The 21642-nt window shown below is 42.0% G+C and overlaps 1 protein-coding gene across 15 annotated transcripts in view; it reads left to right on the top strand.

Moving 5' to 3' along the window:
* The window catches only part of ARVCF (ARVCF delta catenin family member), a 248924-nt gene that overhangs the window by 143511 nt on the left and 83771 nt on the right, over positions 1-21642 (top strand). For 13 of the 15 annotated variants that reach the window (XM_021544511.3, XM_021544512.3, XM_021544513.3 and 10 more), the window contains one exon: positions 18129-18287. In XM_021544511.3, the coding sequence (XP_021400186.2) occupies positions 18129-18287 (159 nt within the window). Of the gene's footprint in view, positions 1-10650; positions 10690-18128; positions 18288-21642 lie in introns of all 15 variants that reach the window. The other 2 variants (XM_021544518.3, XM_077787168.1) reach the window with 1 other exon arrangement.

The following is a 21642-nucleotide window of genomic DNA, read 5'->3' as shown; positions in this document are numbered from 1 at the left end:
TATGAAATTGTCAAAGGTTTTTGGTATATACTCCTGAATTCCTATTGAAACCTTTATGTTAAGGAAATAAAGTTGTGAATTTGGACAGACAGATGTATTTGGATAGATGTGCTGGTCTGTGTAGTCTATTTAAGTGTAAATTTTATACATTAAAGTTGTCCTTGCATGGACTTTTTTATTATTAAAAGTGTCTTCTCTCCAGAGTAATTGCTCTGCTTTACTAATGGTTTAATTTTATTTCAAAAGAGCATTGTTTTTCCTTCAGGACAGTATTTGTGTCTAGAGTTACACTGAGAAGCTGTAGCTGTACCTTTCCCAGAGTCAGCCTCCAGGTAATGTACAGCTACAAAAGACATCAAGGACTCATTTGACAACCTGTACTGACAAAGTAAAAGTTGAACTTGGAAACTTTTTGAGAGTTATTGCTGTATTTATATCTCGCAAGAAGTCGCAAGCACTTTTTGTCTGGGGAGATCTTTGCAGGAAGTTCCCTTTAACTCTCTTGTGAAAAACTTTACTAATACTTTCCTTTTTCAAGAATAGAGAAGCAGATGGCTGAGGTAAATCTAAATCAGGTTTCTTTGTTCCTCTGATGGCCAAATGTGGATTTAGAGATAAATTCAAATGCAGTTGTGGCTTCTTCCCTGTTTACCAGACCCTAATAGGTGAATTCCCCCTCCCTCTGTCTGATGCTCTCAGTTGAGCTGCAGTAGCTCCTGGTGGCCTGCTGGAACAAGCTCTGATCCCTTCAGACCAGAGCTGTCTGCCAGGCTCTGAGCTGGTGCTCACTGACGGGAGCACGGGCGTTCTGTTGCCAGCTGCCTTTTGGGCTCTGTTCAGCTGTTCCCCAGAGCTGCTCTGCAGACATGACAGAACAAATATGACAGTTTTCAAAGGACCAGGCAGGAGTTGTTGTGGATGTCATCTTTCACCATCAACTGAATTGTCTCTGCATGCAGATCGCACTTCAGCATGGACCTCGTACAAGTGCCTCCTCCATCCTCAGTGTCCATGCTCACAGGGTGAAGCTGACAATACAAATCACATCTTCACATCTTTTCACCTAGTCTGATATATTTAATAAACAGATAAAATTATGTTTGCAAATTAGTCCACTGGATAAGTTACCTTGTATGACAGAAGACAGGACTTGATCTGGCATGCACTCAGTGTATTTGAAATATTTTTTTTCCTAATCCCTTGATTAAAACATTTGACTCCCCAGCTATTCTTCTGAGACTGAAAAATACTGCAGTATTTTAATAACTCTAGCTGGATTTTGCGTGATATTCCTGTTCCTTTTTCTTTAAAGCAAGCAATGAAGAAACAGAGGAAAAAGGAAAGCCCAACAGCTGTGTAGAGTTGATATGCCTGGAAATTAATCATTAATGTCTTGCAGGTGGGCAATAAATGTGTTATGAAGTCTTCTGTATCTGCATGCAGGGTAGTGAACCATAACTAAGTGAAGTGCATGGAAAAGATCCCTTCAGGCCTGAATCCTTGAAGAGTGAATAGGTGCCTCCAGGAACAGCTCAGTCTGTACACAGGGGGTTATTGGGGTTATGCTGGTGTGGTGTTGTGCATAGTTACTGTTTCTCCAAATCCTTTCTGTAGGTTTATGCTGTATCAGAGCAGCTGGAAACTGAACGTTTATCATTTTTTGCTGTTGTATGCCTTTTACTAGCATCTGGAGGAGAAATACATCCTCCTAAATTAACTGTTAAATGACTTAAACTCTGGGTGGGGCAGATATGCTGAATTAAAGAGGAGCAGTTCATTGCTTTAAGAGAGATTTGCCATCTCTTGGAAAGATAAAGTGCTGCACATGGGGCCATGTGGCATATTGCAAATCTTTTGGAAACAGCTCTCCCAGACAGGAGGAGTCATCCCACTTTTTCCATTTGCTGTGTTCCAACCACTGTGTTGTGCACTAATGTTTTATACGGGTCACTTCAAAAGTCGTGCTTGTCATATGCCCATTATCAACTGTAAATACGTTATTCAGACAGGTAGCACAGATCCTGCTGACTCTTTTTGCAGCCTGCCTTAGAGAAGATGTTATTCTCTGAAGGTAGCTCTAATTTTTGTTCTAGTTATTATGTACTTGTAAAGAAATTATTAACAAGGCCTCTGATTTGGGAACGTGATTTTGTGTCTTTTCTGCAGCCTCTTCTGCTGCTTACCAGCATGACCTGGTAAGCATGACCATTTTCCTCTGTGGGAAGCTGTTTTGAACACATCACAATCACACCTTTTTATATTGATAGATGTTTATTTTGTGATATGCTTTAACCATTTCCTGCAGCAGAATTGAAGTTGTACATTTAAGCTGTCTTCAGCTTTGTTTTCTTGAGGTTGTAAGCCTGTGTTAAAATGTATTTACAAGAGGGTGGTTGTAGGATTGCTCTCCCCCCTCTGCTACTGCAGGGTGAGCAGAGGCCATGTGGAATTAAATAATGGCATTTTGGCTGCACCTGAGACCTTTCTGTGAGAGCAGTTTCTGTCTGAATTATGTCAAATGCCTGGTCCTTGGGCCTGTCCAGCTTCAGTAAGCAGTGTATTGTAGTGTGTTGGTGCAATGGTAAAATCTTGGAACACAGTATTTTAATATAGCTCAGATACTCCTTTTCTATTGTAGAGACCAACTTCAGACTACTTCTGCAAGGGAGCCTGGGTGACCAGTGTCACCTGCATCAGGGATGCTGCTTCTGCAGTGTGAGTTCACCACTGGGTGTGGTAATTACAGTTGTTGATTCTCAGGTTTCTGAATTGGACTAAGTGGGTATTGCACACGTGAGGGAATGCTGAAACTGGAGACCTGGACTAAATAAACATCAAAGGTCCCTGAATCTGCTAGAGAGGCTGCCATAATAAGTGCTTGTCCTTCCATACTCTGACAAAGGGTTTTCTGGCCTCTGCACTGTGTGGGTGCAGACCACTGTGTGGTTTAGGAGAGGTGGCATTGCAGTGGAGGGGGAATGTCTTGGAGAGTAAATTGTCTCTCTCAGGGATGAGGATGCCCAACCTCTGCTGCTGTGTGCTTAAAAGAGGGGGGTTGCAGGACTGCTCTCCCTCCTCTGCTACTACAGTCTGAGCTTACACAGAGGCTGGTGCAGGATGTGTACTGGAGTACCAGGAATGACAGGAGTTTCAGTCCCTGCCAGCTGATACTGACATGTGTTGAATAAAGTATCTCATTGAGATATTGATAACATTAGAAAAATGATGTCACTTCACAGAGTTGTGCCAGATGTAGTCAGTATCCAAATATACCTTTCCTGCACTGATGAAAGGGAGTGGGAGAGGATGTGATGGATCTAAAGGTTAGTTTGGTAGTAGTAGCAGCAGTTGCTAGACCAGGTTTGTGTAAGGAGTGCAACAGTGTGTGAAAGGAGCAGCCAGGGTTACTGCAGATGAGGGGCCAAGAGATGAGTTGATGGCCTCACATCAGCACCTCCTTCTGTGCTTCTGCTGTGTACCACACTTGTGGCTGAAGTAAGAGTGTGTGTTGGCTTTTTTAAATTATTATGGATTGGAGATTTTAAATGCGTTTTCCATGTCTTCAACCATAGATGCATACACTGTAAATTTGATGAATACAAAAACATAGATTAGTTTTTCAGATTGACTGGAGTGTTCTGATGAACCTCCTGGGTAGTCACCACGCCTGCCACCTTTCAGTAACAGCAGCAGGGCCTCCAGTCTTAAAAGCACAGCAGAGCATATGGGGAACCTATTAATTCAGTAGATATTAATTAATAAACACATTTCCTCTGGGGAGAACCTTTTAGCACATCCACTCTTTGGCCCAAGATTGCTTGCACGCACGAATGGATAGCAAACATGCTTTCCCGAATTGTCACTTGTTATTTCTTTACGGGCTGGGGAGTGCCTCCTCCAGACTGCTGCAGCCAGGCTGTGGGAGGGCAGACTGCAGCTGATGCTGGAGCGTGTGAGCCGGCAGCTCTCCATGGCAGCGGTGTTGGTGATGTTGGCAGGCGCCATTCCGCAGCCCGGCCTGCGCTGAGCCGGGCCCGGCCGTCCCAGCTCGCTTTGTTTGCAGCTCCCTTCACCCGCGAGCAGCTCTGGTCCAGCTGCTCCATGTCCTGAGGCACAGATGTGCACAGAGCTGCTGTGCAGTGCACAGGGCATGGCGGAGCCTTCCTCTTCCAGTGCAGCAGCTGTCTGCATCCTCTGTGGCCCTGCACTGGCTAGCAGGGCAGGCTGGATAGTTCATACACACTGCAGGGCAATTCCCCCCAGTTCCGAACCTCCACAAGCTCCTGTTCTTTTAGAAGTAAATTCATTGTTCTGTCATCACGTTTGTATTGCTCCAAGGGTAAGAACAGTGAACATTTCTGCTGGAGCATGGTCATTGATGATGAAGGCTTTAACATCTCTCCACCTGCTCCTAAGAATGAACTAGCTCTCTTGTAAAATTTTCTTTGGAGAAACAAGATCCAAATGGTTTGCAAAAGCTTCTTGCTGCTGACCGTGTGAATTTGCTTGACTGCTCAAACTGGAAAATGCTGCATAATATTGTAAGAAATTATTTTCACTGATACTCTCTTCTTTGTGGGGTTTTTGCAGAAGGTGTGAAGGTGATGTTCTTGAAGCACCTCACTCACCGATTTGTTCTGAAATTGTCATTTTAATAGTGTAAAATTCCACTGAATTAATTATATAGACTTGTATTGAAATTTGCTTCTCTTCCTGCTGAGTGTCAAGACAGAAGTCTCCTATGGAAGTGCAAGTCCCTATGATAGAAAACCACCTTCATTGCAAAATATGGCAGTGCTTTAGAATGGGCAGTGTGCTGAGGTGTGACCTTACCAGTAGGGGACTGGACCAGAAGTGCTTGCTACCTTCATGGTTTCTTAGGTTCTTAACATTACACAAAATACTCTCCATTAAAAAAATTGTTTTATTTCTTGTACACGTGCAGGTGTGAAGTTGTGAAGAGGAGAAATTTTTTCATGGAAGTCTGTAAAGAATACAGGTTTCTCTGATGATCTCTCTTCCTCTTAGAGAAGTTATGGGTATAAAATGCATGATGAAAAGGTTTTATCAATTATATCTTTAAAAAGAAGTAAAATTTCTAAAGCATTTGAAATTTAAATATGCTACTTGATCTTCATGGAAGAGATAGTCAAGTGCCCCTTAAGAGCTCATTCACTGTGTGTATATTTATCACTTATCAAAATGTTACCTGTCTTTTCCAGCCACATGGGTAACCTTTCCTACTTGGTACTTGCAGCCTGTCTCCTTAGCAGGGAGACATACTAATCCCTGATGAGTGAAACTAAAATGGTAGGTGAAGTCAGCAGAAATCTTTCTACACAGTGAGCTGGCAGGGTAGGTTTGTAAGCCAGCAAACTGCAGTGCTTTGCAAAATATTCTGGATCCAAAAGCACAGTGAATTACATCTACCAGATTCACAAAGCTAGGATTAAGAATAGCTGTAATGTCTGCTGCTGAGGGTATATAGAGCACATTCTCTGGTCTATTTTCTGGGTTTCTAAACACATTTTAGATGTATACTAACAGCATGTTAGAATATATTTGGTGCCTTTTGTGAAGTGAATGATACGGTTATACTTTGGTTTCATGTAATTTTCCAAATGGAACCGTGCTCAGTTTAAACTTCTTGGCAAAAACCAGTTTTCTGTAGTTTCTTCTGTGATCAGATTTGCTGATGATTCCTTGTTCAGGAGTCAGTTTAATTTCTGCGTGTGTGAACTGATAAATGGTGGGAGGCTGTAAATGCTGATGTGTTTGGTCACTGTTGACATAGATAATTTAATTAAGTGTAGAATCAGGCTAGCTTTCTGCCTGTGGGGTGTGAAGTGTTCATGGTGTTGGACACAATTTGCTGTTCAGGGTGGATGTCTTTGTCTTCCACCCGGGTAACTAGATGGGTACATTTGCTCTTCCTGATGTGCTGTCATCCCTTGTAAACAAGATTTATTAATTTGGCTCTATCTTTGTGTTGTGTTGTTCTTGTGCTTCCCTGGTATTTGTGGCTTGGGGCAGTATTCTCATGCCAGTCCTCAGCTCGTCTGCCAGAGCCTGAGCTGTCCTGCCCGGGGGCTGGAAGTGCTGGGGCTGGCACAGGAGCTTCTGATGGGAAGTGGGTTGTGATACATCTGGGCCTGAGCTCTCCTCCCCTTTCTGTACTTCCCAAATTAATCGCTCGCACGCCACCATGGGACAGTTCAGACCCGTTCTGTTCATGCTGAGCAGATGCAGAAGTGTCCCCAAGTCACACACAAGGCATTGTGCTGCTGCTGAGAGTGTTCACTTGTGTCAAATCAAATACTGGGCTTGTGCTCAGGTTTCTTGTGTTTTATAATCTCTTCCCTGTCAGTACAAGATAGACATCTAATGAGAGCTTAGAAACAAAAAACACAGTCTAGGCAAACCACATAAAAAGCCAAAGAATGACATGATGGTGTTTGGACAGCCTTAATAAAGAATCTTAATATACTGCCGTGTGTGGAGGGAGCTGCTGCTTGCCAAAAGATTTATATGGTGAACAAAAGCAGTGTTAACAGGATGGAATTAAAAACCAAAATATTTCTTTCATACTTCCCCCTCCTTCTCTTTTCCTGCCACTTTTTTTCATGTAAAAGCCACTAATTTGGCTTCCACATGACACTCTTCTCATTTATGGGTTCTATCTCTTCTCATTTTTATCTGTCTTCCCTTTTCTGTGACGTTCTGTATTGTTTGGTTTTGCCCTCCTTGGATAGAGTCCTGCATTTTGTAATACTTTTTCTCCTTTTCTCATCTTTTTCTGGCGTTCTTCAGGCTGCAGCATTGCTTTTGCAACTATTTGCCAGACATAATATCCTCCATGCATACGTTTATCTGTTACTAACTGTTATGCTCCTGATTTAGCAAGCTGAGATGTAGAATATTATGGATTTCTGTCAGATTAATTTATTTGTTAACAATTCATTAATATAATTGAGTGTTGGGTTAGTCCAGGTCAGAAAATCTGACTTGTGGATTCAGCAGCACCTTTTTGGAGATTTTTTTTGCTGCTGGAGACTCTTGGAAGGAATTCAAAGACACCGGCTTTCTCTTGGGAAAAGAATAAACGCACAAGCTGAAAAGGAAAGTAGGATGAGCCCTGCCAGTGTTTGTTTCTGAGAATATTCTCAATGCTGTGCTCAGGGTGAGTCCTGGAGGCAGGAACAGTGTTTATGGCAGGGTGTTCATAGTGGGTGGTGGACTTGCTGCTGCTAGATTTGTAGTGATTGAATCTGTCTTAACTGTTAAAAAAGGTGGGTGGGATGACTGTTTATCTTTGATTCCTTATGAAGAATTGGGAGAAAAATAAAACAGCTTCATTTGAACTCTGGCAAGACAGCTGTGTATGTAGAGGATCCCAGGACAGCTAATGCTTTATGGAGGACTTTGGTTTATTTCTGGCAAAATTTTAGTAGTGGAGGTGAGTCATGGGAAAGCCTATAAAGGAGGGGAGGCAAGCCTGGGTACCTGGGTGCTGGGTACTTTGTCAGGAGAGGTGTAAATGGCATGCCCTGCTCAGGCCTGATTTACAAAAGGAGTCTAACACAGGAGGACAGTTTGTGTGACAGGGAGGCTGTCACTGCTGCCAGCGTGCATGTAGGGATTTAGGCACTTGGAGTGGTTCTGGCCAGGGTGTGAGCAAACTGCCTAGGAGTTTACTAACACACCATATCCTGTTTGCAGCCTCAGCTTGGCAGGGCTTCTCTGGAAAAATTAAAGATTCTGTTTTCTGGCATAAAACCATAACAAGGAGTGGGAGGGAAATGCAGCTGTCCTGTCCTTAGGTTCAAACAGCTCATCTTGCCAACAGCAGAGAAGTGCAGCCTTCAGAGCATGAGTTTAGTTTTCTGACTGATGGTTGTTAATAGCAAGTCCTTAATTTCATCCTGATCTCTTGTTTTGATCTGTGTGTGTTTAATTGAGAAATGGCTCTCCCTCAAAAGCCCTCTGAGAACCTGCTTGAAAGTGATTTAGACGCTGACTCTTGGGCTGCATCTTGTCTCACTATTCATCATATTTGAATTCCATTGTGAAGTCCGAAACAAAAACACATCAGAAATAATAATAAAAAGGTACTGTGTAAATAATTCAGTGCTTGGCAAACGTGATAGGATTTTAGAATGCCACTGCTTTAATGTAGAAGAGCTGACTGTATACACAGTGCCAGGAGGAGTGAGTGGTCATAGAAAGATGTCTGTTTCCAGCAAGTATGTGGAACCATTAGCCAGAGCTGATGAGAAATGGAAAAAGCCAAACTCATTTAACTAAGAAACTGAGAGCTATTTTACATTGCTGGTGAAGGTATTTACCTCTGGGCAAGTGACTTCCACCTTAGCTTAAATGACTTTTTCCTTTTCGAGATTCATGCTGTAATAGCAGTCCTTGCTGAATGGGTGCCTGTCAATATTGAGCACTCTTATTATAAACTGAATGGAGCCAGTGGTTTCCCATTAATTTTCCAGGTGACAGTGCCTGGATAGATGGTGCTCATCTCTTTTTCCCCTTCAGTCCCTGGTTCCTGCTATCCCACAGCTATTTCAGTTATGCTGGCACAACAGGTTTTTGGGAGTTGTGCTGTAGACAACAAAGGCTGGGGAATGGGACAGACAGTCCTTCCTGGGCAGTGGTGGCTTCTCCTTTGACACAGTGCTCTGGTTTGCAATTTGGCCTTCCTTGAAGTATTGTTTGACAGCTCTGTAGGCCCAAAGATGAACAGGCATCATAAGCCCTTTCTCTGGCCGACAGAAATCTCTTCATTGCGTCTAAGTGTAGTTTGCTGAGGGCAGGTTGGGTGGGGATGGGGAATTTCTTCACAAGCTTTAAATAATTTATCCTTAACCTGAAAAATCTTCAGAATGTTGTAGCAGTCAAGTTGTGTGCATTATAAGGTTTATGAGTAAATGGAAACATGCTTCTTAAAAATCATTAGGTCCAACCTGTTCAGCAGCAAAATTTTTCTATGTGTTTCTTTAGTTGCACAAGTCGCACTTGCTGTCTTAAAATTTGATGTGTGTGTGTCTTGTCAGTCTGCATCACAGACATTGGCACTGGCTAAACCTTTCTCTCTGAAGGGCTCTCCTTCAGCTTTCTATTATACCTTTAGGCTCTTGACTGGTAATCAGATCACTCCTTGACCTTCTTCTGAGGTTAATAGCTCAGACTTTGTTCGTGAAGGAGATCCTGTTCTCTGGCTGTTGTGTTGGGTGTGCTCTGAGCCCAGTGTGGTGTTCAACATCCTTCCACAGCTATGGATATGAAAACTGAACTTAGCATTTTCTCTAATATCCAATTTCTCACTTTTTTTGTTTGTTTGGGTTTTTGTTGTTGTTTTTTGTTTTGGAGGTTTTTTTGTTCAGTTGGTTTTTTTGGGGTTTTTTGGTGGTTTGTTTTTTGGTTTTGTTTCTTTTTTTTTCTTTCCTCTTTTTTTCTTTCCATACTGTTTATTGCTAGTTTATCACAGGCACTTATCCTCTTCCCAGTGTGTGAGGTCTGGCCATGTACAAGTAGGGGTAATAAGGTCAGTCTTAGGGAATAAACAGAAAATGTGTGAAATAAACAGACTACCAGACAAAAAACCACCGGTGAACTCTCTTGTGTAGCTGAAATAGCACAGTAACTGCATTGCTCTTGGGAAATTTGTCTTTCTGCTGGAATCTCTTCCATTTGGAAGATTTACAGCAGTCAGAACAGCCTTTGGCTTTGTTGACTTGTGTCTCTTGGTGCTCCAATGGATTTGTGCCTATCCAGAGACCTCCTGCACAGTTCCTTTCCTGCTGTCCCCTTTGGGCTCTCCGCGGCTGCTCAGCAGCAGAGCCAGGCTGTGTCAGAGGCTGGTCACACGTTCCTGCTGTGCTTTGTGCAGACCATGGCTTTTGGTGGGGGCTGGAACAGGCTGAGATGCAGAAGGAAGAAATAGTGTGTGATTTAACAGGGGTCATCTCCTGGGGAGCTGCTGGGGCTGACACAGTCCTGCTGCCTCACTGCCAGGCAGCCCTGCTCTGGGGCTGCACGGTGGGAGACACTGGCAGGCACAGTCCTTGTGAGACGGGCCATTGGATTTATTGTCAATTCTTTGTATTCCCTAGAATGAGAAATCATTTGTTTTAAGGAACAGCTTTCTTGGAATGCAGGCTTAAAAAATCATCAGTAGTCTGTTTTCTAAACCCTCAGGTTTAGAAAAGCTTTTTTTGTTGTTGTTTTTTTGGATTTTTTTTTGCTTTTTGTGTTGTGTGTTTTTCCACAAAAAGCATTTTTGTTGCATAGTTCCGATCTACCAGCAAGATTGTGGGTGGGTGAGGAGATGAGTTAAATTTAACAGTGATCTGATATGGCTCCTAGGACACTCAAATAATGCTCCAGCCTTGGTTGCAATTCAAAGAATGCAGAGATGGTTTGCATCTGCCTTGAAGTTAAAAGCAATTCTCTAAGGTAGTTTTGTAGCAGTGCAAGTAGGCGTGTGTGTGTTAGCCTAGAACTGGCTGTGTCTGGCAGGCTTTGCTTTAACTCACTAATGAGATGTGAAGGTGGCTGGGGTAGAGCCTGGGACACACAGACTGCATAAAGAAACCTGCTGCTCTCACCTGCCAAATTGACAGTTGTTTTTTTTTGTTTTAGATGAAGGACCTAGCTTGTACTTCTGACTCCCATGTGCATGTAAGTTTGGGGACTTGATATCTAGTAATACATGCATCCATTTAATTTGTGATCCAAACTCTGTGGAGCCTGGAAGAAAAAATGAAATCTGAATGCTTGTCTTGCAGAAAGGAATGTAAAATTAGTCATCCCACACCACCCATAATGCCAGTGCTGTAGAGGCAGCAGGTGGAGATGAAGGAAAAAACGTGGTGGAAAATTATAATCCATGCTATAACCTCATCCCACTAAAAATCTTCCTGATTTAGCCTTGGTTAGTTCATCTGAAAGACTCCAGAGAGGAAACAAGTCAGATCTGTTTTGGGTTTGGTCAAAGATTAGGCATGCAGATTTACATTCTGTTTGTCTTTGGGACGTAGTTTGGCAAATTGCAGTGAACTTGCTGTACAAATCTTGGTGAGAAACAGTAATTTCCTGCTCAGTTTCCTCTGGGCAGGCTGTCCAGATAAACACTGGCCATGCTGTTGACAGTTAAGGGGAAGGAGAGCTCTGTGTACCAGTTGCTCTTTCTTGTTTTGGAGTTTGGTTTTTGATTTTGTTGTTGTTGGGGTTTTTTTGGGTTTGGTGGGGGGTTTCTTTTTTTGGGTTTTTTTTTTTTTTTGGGCCCTGTATAATTTTCATATTACAAATAATGGCTTATGCTTCTATTTTAATACTTGATCTTGCTGAACTACTGGGAGAAAAAGGGCTTATGACTAAGGGACTGAGTGATTACTTGTGATACCCTTGTCCTGTTCTGGGTTCTACACAGAATATTTACACTGGGGCTTTGAGGCCTGGATTCATCCTCCAGCTTTAATGCTCTCTTGAAGCACTAGATAAAATTTCCCTGCAGAATCAATGGCAAGAACTGGATATGTCCAAGGAAGTAATTTAGTCTGTGCAAGATCTGTTCTCTGAGGCTCCTGCTCTTCTTTTAACTAACAAGGAAGAATTAAGTTATCCTGCATATAGATACCTTGCTAAGCTGCCTAAAGTTAGATGGTGTGAATTTGAACCTATTACTCATCCATTTCCCCATCTGGAAGTTGCATATCCTCAGTCTTCCTTCCCAGGAGCTGTTGAGGTGAGCAGAAGCTCTGTCACATTGCAGCACTGTTGCCCTTTGCAGGGAAAAGCTGCTAGTGAAGGTTTTGTTCAGAAAATCCAGGCGCATGTGTGGTTTCCTGAGCATTACTTTAATGTAGTGACACTGATTAACATATAAGTTTTAAGTATGTATCATCACATCTGTTGAAGTTGACTGAGATGTAATGTCTTGACATCCGTGGTTAGCACCAGTCAATCTGAGGAGCAGGGCAGGGCAGTAGAGAGCCCTGAGACACCTTGTCAGAGTGACAAATTGCCCTTTCTGACTCAAAGGACCAGCTTGCATGGCAGAGTTAAACAGCTCCCGCAGAAAGGAGAGGAGAGCATGGGAAAAACACCAGATTTGTTTAGGCCTTCCCATGTATTTTTTTGTCTGTTGCTCAGAGTTGAAGGTCTTTTTTTCCTCAGTCTGAAACAAGAGCAGGTTGAGAGGAGCAAAGCCCCTGGGATTCTGCCTCTCCCACTTCTCGTTCTTATAAACTGTTTACAATCTCCTTCAGTTTCCTAGCTTTGTATGGAAAAGTTCAGTGGGTCAGCTTTCCCTTTAGCTTCATCCATCATTCCAGTCAATTAGAAATAGTTGAGGGCCAATTGCCCGGTCTTCCATTAACTGAGACACTTCAGATTGTTTAAAATAGCATAAAAGGCCTCTTTGTTGACCGCTGGGCAGGCGCTGGGTTTGCCCGTTGATGGGCAGCTACCGCGTGGCTGAACAGAACCCCAGTGTGTCCTGCTGCACTTGAGGGATGAATGTTGCTGCTCCAGGCCTTGTCTGGGTTTGATTCCTTCTCCTTCACCTCCGCCTCTTGCTCTCCCTGAAAGGTGTGATGCCTTCAAAGGGTGAATTACCATGCCTGCTTCCAAAGAAACCCGCTCCTCTTTGTGGCTTTTCAGAGCTCCAGTAGCTAAGGGTTTTCTCCAGTTGCTGAAATGTTCCTTTTAACCTTGGTGCTTTAAAAGCTCTTGGCATTATTTGTTCGTTGCTTGTCGTGTGTGTTTCTGAAGGACAAAGGAAGTGTGTAAGTGTTCAGGAAACAGTTGGTGCATTGTGGTGTGGGGCTGAGTTCATTCTGGTACCCTGTGCCAGGACAGCCTGCTTTCATTTGGGGCTGACATTTCCCTTCTGTTCTGAGCTGACCAGCCTTAGGGCAGAGCTTGTCAGAGCTCTAGCAGAGCTTCAAGCTTTCTCATAGGTTGATGTGCTTGGGTTCACATTGAAGTGCACTGAATCCATTGTATACATACATATACATAAATATATATATATATAAACCCCACATTTTATTTCATATGAGAAAGCAAAAAAGTAAGTTTACTAAATGGATGTTTGTTTATCTGCAGCAAAGTAGATATTTATGTATTCCCATGTCATTGTCTGTATTGCAGACTCCCCTTCCAGCATCATGTGTTTCACTACAGGCTGGTCCATGTGCTTTTTGTTGTTCTAGAACCATCTTATTTGAGTGTGCCATCATTTGATCCCAGTTTTGACACAATGTTTCCCCAGTCATGAGGAATTTGGGTAGGTTTGGCTGTGTATTTGTGCTTTGGTGCTGAAGACTTGGACCTTGTTGTGTTTCTTGAACTGGGGGAAACAGCCTGTGGCAGTCCTTGAGCTTTAGGTCTCTATGTGATTGCAAGAGGGGCCCTGCCTTGCAGTAGTGCAAGCACTGCAGTATATGAGGGCTCACCTGAATGTGAAGAACAAATTAAGAAGACTGAGACAGTTTCCTGTACTGCTGCCCCTTAGAGGACGTGGGCTCAGTGATGGGCAAGAGCTGCTCAGCTTGGAATTCACCTTTTGCACTGCTGAGATGCACAGAAAGCTCTCAGGACAAATCAGGGCAGGGAGCACAGGCAGGGATCTTGAGGCTGTGGTGAAAGTAGGGTGCTCCGACAAAGCAGGAGGCTGTGATAACTAGATTGGAGAGTCTTTAGCTGCTAGGGATTTGGATCTTGTACTAGAAAAAAAATCTATCTCAAATACACCAATTTCAACAAATTCCATCAGTGATTTTCTTCTCTGATGTCTCAGTCTGATGCAGATCTCAAGACAGACTTTTTTTCAGCAGCTATGTTCCTGCAGACTTGCTTTTTGTGTCCTTCTGCACAAGGCTTCAGCAAATAAAAGCTTGAGGACATGACTGTGCTGGAGGTGCAGACCCGAGTGGGAAGGAGACCATTGGAGCACAACACCAGCCTGAGATTTGACTCCAACAAAGCCAGTGTTTGCTTGCTTTACACTTAGAAATAATCTCATGCTTTGCAGAGATTGAAGCTTTAACGAGTAATTTAAGGAGTAGTACAGGAGAGAGAATCCACATTTAATTCAATTAGCATTGTTGTCCAATGCCATTAATTATGCCCAGACTTGTAATGTGTTTCACAGGAGCTGATACACTTGAGCTTTGTCTGGGCTGGGGTTGACTGAGGACAAATATGTCCACTGATGTAGAATCTGGCCTTTGTGCTTTGCAAAAATGCTCAAATCTGGTATCTGGCTGTAACCTGGAGTAAGGAGTAGCTGGAATAGCCTGCACTGCAATCTTCAGAACAAAGGAGATCTTGGGGAGAATGAAGATTCAATGTACATGATTTCAGTGTTCTTGAAGAGATGCTGTTTTAGTGGAAATAATAATCTCCTGCAATTTTATATTATTTCCAGGCTGTTTAAAATTGTTCCATAGGCAGAGAATGAAGAACTTTGTTTACTGTGTTGAAGTAGGATGTCTGATCCTCCTGGGGGAGGTTATTCTTTTAATAAAACAGATATAAAATAGCTACTCCGATGGAAATACAATGCTAGGAATTGAAATGGTTATGATTACAGAAGCTGTAGTAGTCTAATGCAAAATAAGCCCTAGGAGATAGGTGCCCTAAATGATAAATCACTGTTCTTTAACAAAACATGAATTACTGTTACTTTATGTTTCTTGCTTATTTTACAAGGTCTTTAGCTGTTTCATCTGCGCTTAACTTTTACAGGCTGGAGGTAATTTGATTGTTGCTTTGTGTTGTAAATAGCCTGGCTTTTTTAAAGCACTGGAGATGCAAGTATGAATCAACAGGACAGGATTCATTTGGTCTCAAAAAAGTAAAAGTCATGACTAGTGACACCACATGCAGTAACTGCACTGGAATCTATTCTTATAATTTGGTAGCATTTTGTAATCTCATTGCTTTTGGTTTGAAAGCCTCCAGTAATGTAAATAAGTATACGTTTTTTTGAACTGGAATTAACCTCCTTCTAGCAGGTAGGGAACTACTGGTAGCATTATTCATTAGGGGTGTCATGTTCCGGCCCTGTCCAGCAGCTTGTGGTTTACTCTGGATAATTAGGCATACCTGCCAAATGTTTGGAATCTGAGATGCTGAGATGTATTTAGCAAAAAACAGCATCCTAAATACTGGCTTCAAAGCTGAGCACAGAGGAAGTAGTTGAAAAGGCTAGTGTGTCCCAGTTTCTACAATTTGTGCTGACCTAAAATCCTTAATGATGGTGTCTAAAGACAGATAACAAAATCTTTGCATCTTTTCTACATTAATGTTAGTTTGTGACAGCTCCTAGTTAGCAACGTAGAGAAAGCACTGGGTTTGGAGATCAAAGAACCACCTGGTTCAGGGTAAGCTGGGTGACAGGCTGTCCCCTTGGCTCACAGCATTCCTCAGAGCTCACATAGTAAGAAGAAGACACAGATGCTGGCTAGTTGCCTGTCTGTGTTGAGGTATCTACCTTGAGCTTTGCAAGCTTTTAGACTTTCTGATGCCTAGGACAGACTCTTGCTAACAATAGTTTTCTCTTGTAGGAATGCAGATCTGTACCCTATCTGCCTGAATCTTAATTTTAGAAGCAGCCAGAGGATAAAAACCAGCACAACGCTCATTTTAAAGTCAATATGCTCTAGCTTGCAATTTGCTCATGTTTTAAGTGCCCAACTTTTAAGGTTTCCTTTGCCCACAGGCAGTCTGAATACAAAGGCAGACTCTCTATATTTTTTTAATAAAGAAAAAGTATTGCAAAAGCTCAAAGAACAAAATACTTCTTTCCACCTTCCATCTCCTCAGGTTTATTATCAGAAAACAGAGGCTGCCTCTATAAGGTCTAGAGGGGAACAAAGAGATGCCAGCACCTCAAGTGCAGCTGGAAATGAAGGTGGTGGATGAGCTGCGTGTGTGTACATACATGTGTGAGAGGAGTGAGAAGGTCCCACCTTGAAGCACTGTTGGCATTCGATGGTGAGGTTTACAGGGATAAGGTGTTGTGCAAAAACCCTCTACAACTAACTGATTTCTTTGTTCTTGGTAAGGTTTGAGTGAAGATGAATAAAAGTTCTGAGTCTCTACTGTATTGCAGTATTGTGTAAATTATTCTCTTTGGAGGAAAGCTTTGCTGCAGGGTGTAAGAAAGGGAGTTGCAGTAATAACACAGTATCTTATGTGGAGAGAATAATGTATTTATTGCAGGAGCAAGTTCCCCTTCTGGAGCCACACGCAGAAGGCACGATGTGCCATCTGAACTCTATCATGAGGAATTCAGCATGTGTCAGAAGTTATTTGCCATTAATAATTTGAGACCTGCAGACTGGAAGGAGTGATTTTCTTTAGGATTTCAGAAACCTTATTCTTGTGGATTGATTGTGTAACCTGAGTTATTCTGTGGTTTCAATAGAAATGGAAGTAGTGCCTGCTTGTATCACTTCTGGTGCCTCATCTTTGAAGGCTGTCTCTGTTGCATTTTGACTGAGGTGATTGACAGAGGCTTATTGTTATGGTCTTGGTTAATATTAGTGCTTACCTGAAAATGAGAGTGGTTTTCTTACAGAAGTCTGAATTCCAGAAGGTCAGAATACAGCTGTAAATAAAGGAAAATTGGGCTAGGGGCATCTCACTGTGTTTAAAGAGAAACTGTAGATCCTGCAAGAATTAAATGTGGACCTTTATAAGACATCAGCAGCAAAATGTCATTGGGGGCCTGCACAACACACGGCACAGCAACAGGGGGAATCCAAAGGCTGTGGCTGGGTTGAATGCAATTCTTCTAACTGATACAAAATTTAGTGTTGTAGTTCTCTGGTGATGAAGCTGTTCACACTTGGGAGAACATTTAAACCATTTTGTAATTAGGCTTAGCACCTCTATTGCAGCAGTTTAATCCCAAGCTTTTTTATTTTCTTGTGATGTGAAGAGAAAGGATGGATTTGCCAGTTTTCTTTTGGCAAAGTGGTCAGTTTGCAATTTTGGGCTCTGTGTCATTCTTGGATTTTCTGTTTGGTTTTTGAAATATGTGTGTAAAAAAAAGTGTGTGTGTGTGTATATAGCTGTTAATAAAGGATACTCTTGGAGTGTCTGACAGGATGTGCCAGCAGAAGCCCTTTTTTGGCTTTAAAGCCTATGTAGCCAGATACCTTCAGGGCTGGTAGTGAAATGATCAATTTGTAGTTTCATTTTACGTGGCTGAGGACTCACAATGCTGGGCAAAAGTCTGATTTCTCAGTGTGTAAGCTGGTTCTTTATTGGCCTCTTGCTGTGAAACTTCTGAAAGACATTCATCTACCAAAGGGAGCGTCTCTGATTTCTGTGCTGGAACACACAATTGCATAAGAAAAAGGAAGGTTCTGCTGGCGAGCAGCAGAGTGTTCTCTTTAGGCAGTATCTCTGCAAGAACCCGCCTTTGATCTCCCTACTTTCTGTTTAGATTTTATTATGTTGTCTATCAGTTGTAATTTAAATAAGCTTGTAGCCAGTTAGACCTTACAGACTTAGTTAAGATGTAGGAAGGGAAGCATTTTACTGAATTAATCTCTAGCCATGAATTTTTTGTTTAATTATCGTCACTTTGGGCAGTTTGAGAGAGGTGTCTATTTAATTGTAGGTGTTGATGTTTTATAGCGTTCTCTAGTCTCCAACTGAGTGTACTTTATCAAATGCAAAGAAACTTTCAGTGGTGTGTAAGATTAAATGCTCTGAACAGGCCCAGTGGGCCTGTTCACTGCAGAACTGAAAGAATGTTTTTGCAGACAGAAATTCCACTCCTATGCTGGGCATTGAAGAGAAAGCTTAAAGCAGATTTAAATACAAGATAGTAGTCTGCTAGTCTGTTGCCTGTTAATGTGAAGTATTTGATAGGTGCTTCACATGATTTCAATTTGCTGCACTGAGCTCAGTCATACCAGCACAGTTACAGCAAGCTTGTCTTAGACAGGAAATACTCCTTTCTCTGAATCTCTGCTTGCAAAATGTTGGGTAAAATGTGGTTTTTTTTCAATCAAAGAAACTGAAATCAGTGGAATAGTTATACACCATGATGGTAGAAATGAGAAATTATTTTTTTTTAACCTGCTTCTTTATAGGAACAAAGCCCCAGTAACCAGATTTCAATAGCAATGATGCAAGAGCCTCAAGAAATGGTGGAAGAGACAGTTACTGTGGAGGAAGACCCGGGCACTCCCACTTCCCACGTGTCTATTGTCACTTCTGAAGATGGAACCACAAGGAGAACTGAAACTAAGGTGAGAGGTTAATAACCACTGAGGAAAATGGCAAAGTGCCATCTAATCATGGAATAGAAATAGCAGGGAGTAGCCTGAGTGATGACAATCATGCTATTGTGATCCTCAGTGATTTTGAACATTGTGTTTGCCAGCAGAGCTGAGTTCAGGGCTTTTTCAGCTTCACCTCTGTGTCTAGATTGGTCCCTATCAGCTGTGCTGATTCTGCTGCTCATGGAGCTGTGAACCGAGCGTAGAAATTATCCAAGTTAACCAAACAAAAACACCAGAACCCCTTCTCAGGCTGCTTATTCTTGTAACATTCACTTCATTCTACTGAAGTAGTTCACAGCATTGCCTGCAAACAAAAATTGATGAGTTGGTAGGGTTTGTCTGAGAATATGTCTAAAATTAGGGACAATCTATAATAATATTATGTGATTATGCATTTGTCCTGTAGAACAAGAAACAGCCTGTGTAAATAACACTGTAGCATTTTAACTCTGCAACAATCTTGTGAATGGCATCTTACTCCTAATGCATGGGGAAAGCTGAGTGTGCTCTCAAGTGACTGTGCCTCAGGTTTGGCTGGTTTACAGGTGTGGCAGATGTTCTCATTTTCCTGATGTCTTTTTGTTCCTCGTGTAAGGTAATTTTGCATCTCTGAGCAGGTGCTGTGTGCTCATGGCTGCCTTGCACGCTTTCAGTGCCACTGGAACATTACAGAGATTAAAGGTGATTCCCCTTTTAAAAACTTCTAAACAAGACTGAGTTTAAAAAAAAGGGGGGAGGGGATTGTTCAACTGCTGTCTATGTTAAAAGGAGTTGAAGAAAGGTCACTGTGTAAATCAGTGTTTATTTTCACTGGTGTTCCAGATTTGCAGTCCTCCAGGATATCTATTCAGGACATCAGATCCTCAGGTTGAAGTAAATGAATGTTGATTTCCTGAGGTCAGTAAGCCTGTACAGATTATAATATACTGAGTATCTGGTTTAATTGTTGTTGCAGTTAGTTACAAGGTAAATGTAATTGGCCTATTTTCTCATTGTTGAGAGGTGATTAAGGTCTTAAAAAAATAAAACAGATGAATGAAAACCCTCCACATTTTTATTAGCTCTTCAAATAATCGAATGTATTTAGTTTGTGACTTACATGAAAGAAATGCTATTTTCTTTCTAGTAGCAGCAACAACAACTGTTATTTGCAGGAAGGAAGTGATAAAATTACAGTGGGGATGGACACCTTTTCATATGTACTAATAGTAGTGCATAGTTTTAGAAGGCTGCAAGAGCATAAGATTATAGCTATGACTGTAAAAATAGAGGTGAGGCCATGCCTCACCTAGATAACAGGACCACATGGAGTGAAGTATTTGTCTGGAATAGTCATGGCCCTGATAAAAGCTGCGTGTTTGTCACGGCTCAGAGGTGTGATTTTCTCCTCTGTGTTGGGGGACCTCCTGCTCTTCCATCTTCCCACAGAAGAGTGCAGTTGCAGCTTCAAAACAGGCATTGTAGCTGCATATGGAAAAGGAAAATTGAAAAAAACAGCAACCCTGGAGCTACTGTTCCATTTCAGAGAGCAAGGCTTTCTTGTGTTACTGCAGGTCATTGCAGGCACTGAAGTGTGCCCAGGATGGGGGCAGGATGTGTAGTTGTCTTACTCTCCATTTGTGTTGTTTCAAATAATGCCACTGACTCCAGCTTAAGTACAACCCAGAGCTGTTTCCTGGTAATTTATTGCTACAAGGACCAACAAAAAAAAATACTAAAAACCTAGTTGTTGCAAAAAGTGATTCTGAAATGTCAAAACACAACCTGGTTTAGCCCTGACTCTTAGAAGAGAGTCAGGGGTTGTTTGCCTCTGAAATGATTTTGGTTTGATTTCTCCTTGCTGTGATAAAAAGGCATAGATTTAATGGCTCTTAGATACTAATATGAGGTCAGATTTTACAAGTTTTTGACACTCTGGTCTTCAACTTGAATTTCGTTTTGGAAGAGACTGTGAAAATGAAAACTGTGTCACTGTGGTTTAGTAGCATCAGTTAATTGCCCTGGAGTAAATTGTCATTGACACAATCATTTCTAAAAGGTATCATCATAGTGCTTTCATAGCTTGTGCTATTATGTGAGAGCCTTACAGAGAAAATTAACTTTCCTGTTAACTCTGTGCAGTGGCAGAATTCTGACCTTGCTGCTCAGAGGAGGGTGCTGAAGAAAACTCCTGGCATGGGAGATGCAGCCACATGGCTGCTGGGCATCCTGCTTGCCAGGGCTAGGAGATGTGCAGCCCAAAAGCTGCAGCTTTGTGTCTCTGCCTGTTCCCTCACAGATTTAAAGAAATTAAAAATACACTTAACAAATCCCCCCCAAACCAACGAAAAACCCACATGAATCTGACCTTGCCTTCAGTGTGCAGGTGGTACTTGCCCTTGAAGAGGAGCAACATTTCCTGTGGTGTGAATCCTCACCTCTCTTTTCAGTACTCTCCAGTGAGTGAAGTTGACATGGTCACACTGTGCTCAGGGCAGGTTAGGTTTGTGTTCAACTTTTCTTTTTACTCTGAGCAATAGCCTTTTATGCTCTACATTGCTCTGCTTGCTCCAGGCCCCTTAAGGAAGGATTTAGAACCTGTTTTTGTTGTGTCTATAACTAAGGGCTCTGCTGGATAGTGTCAGCCACAATCTCCAGCATACCTGTCTTGCAAAGAAAGTGACAGCATAAGATACTTCCTCTGACAGAGTAAATAACACAGGTCATGTTTTTTTAAGAGCCAGAGAGACCAGAGATGTTTTTCAAATGTATTCTTTGCTGCAGAGTTTACGTGGGGATTTCTCAGCCTAATGCCATTTTTGGTTTCTTAAAAGGAAAATGTCCCTTATTTTTGCTAAATTGTGTGAATTTCTAGCTTGCTGGAGAGAGATGCCTCTGAAATTCTTCCTCTTGAAACGCAGCACAGCAAAGGATATAAACATGAATACTCCTGGATGCTGCTGTTCCTTTATTCTCTGTTCCTTCCCCTGTTGTTTCAAACCTGTAATTTTAGAGGCTATTCTTTTCAATAGCGTATTAAGTAAACAACCTTAATCTAGATGCATTGACAGTTTTGCTTTGCTTTTCCCTCATCTTTGAAGATGCCTGTAGCAGTGAAGCAGGAGGAAGGCGTAATGGAATTTAATATTTGACATACTTTAAATAGAGAACATCTGCCTTTTCAAAATGAGATATCTTTGGGTAATTTTCCCCTACCTGGTATTCTTTTAGTGTTATACTAAGTCCCTACATAGCATTCATTGCACAAAAGATGTAGCAGATAGCACTTCATTTCAACTTTATAATATCTCTGGAAGCCAAATACCTATCAAGCTAAAATAGT

The sequence above is a fragment of the Lonchura striata genome, chromosome 18 (assembly GCF_046129695.1).
Source record: "Lonchura striata isolate bLonStr1 chromosome 18, bLonStr1.mat, whole genome shotgun sequence".
In the NCBI taxonomy this organism is placed as follows: domain Eukaryota; kingdom Metazoa; phylum Chordata; class Aves; order Passeriformes; family Estrildidae; genus Lonchura; species Lonchura striata.
Note: the sequence above shows the minus strand (reverse complement) of the source record. Positions and strands in the feature narration are given on the sequence as shown.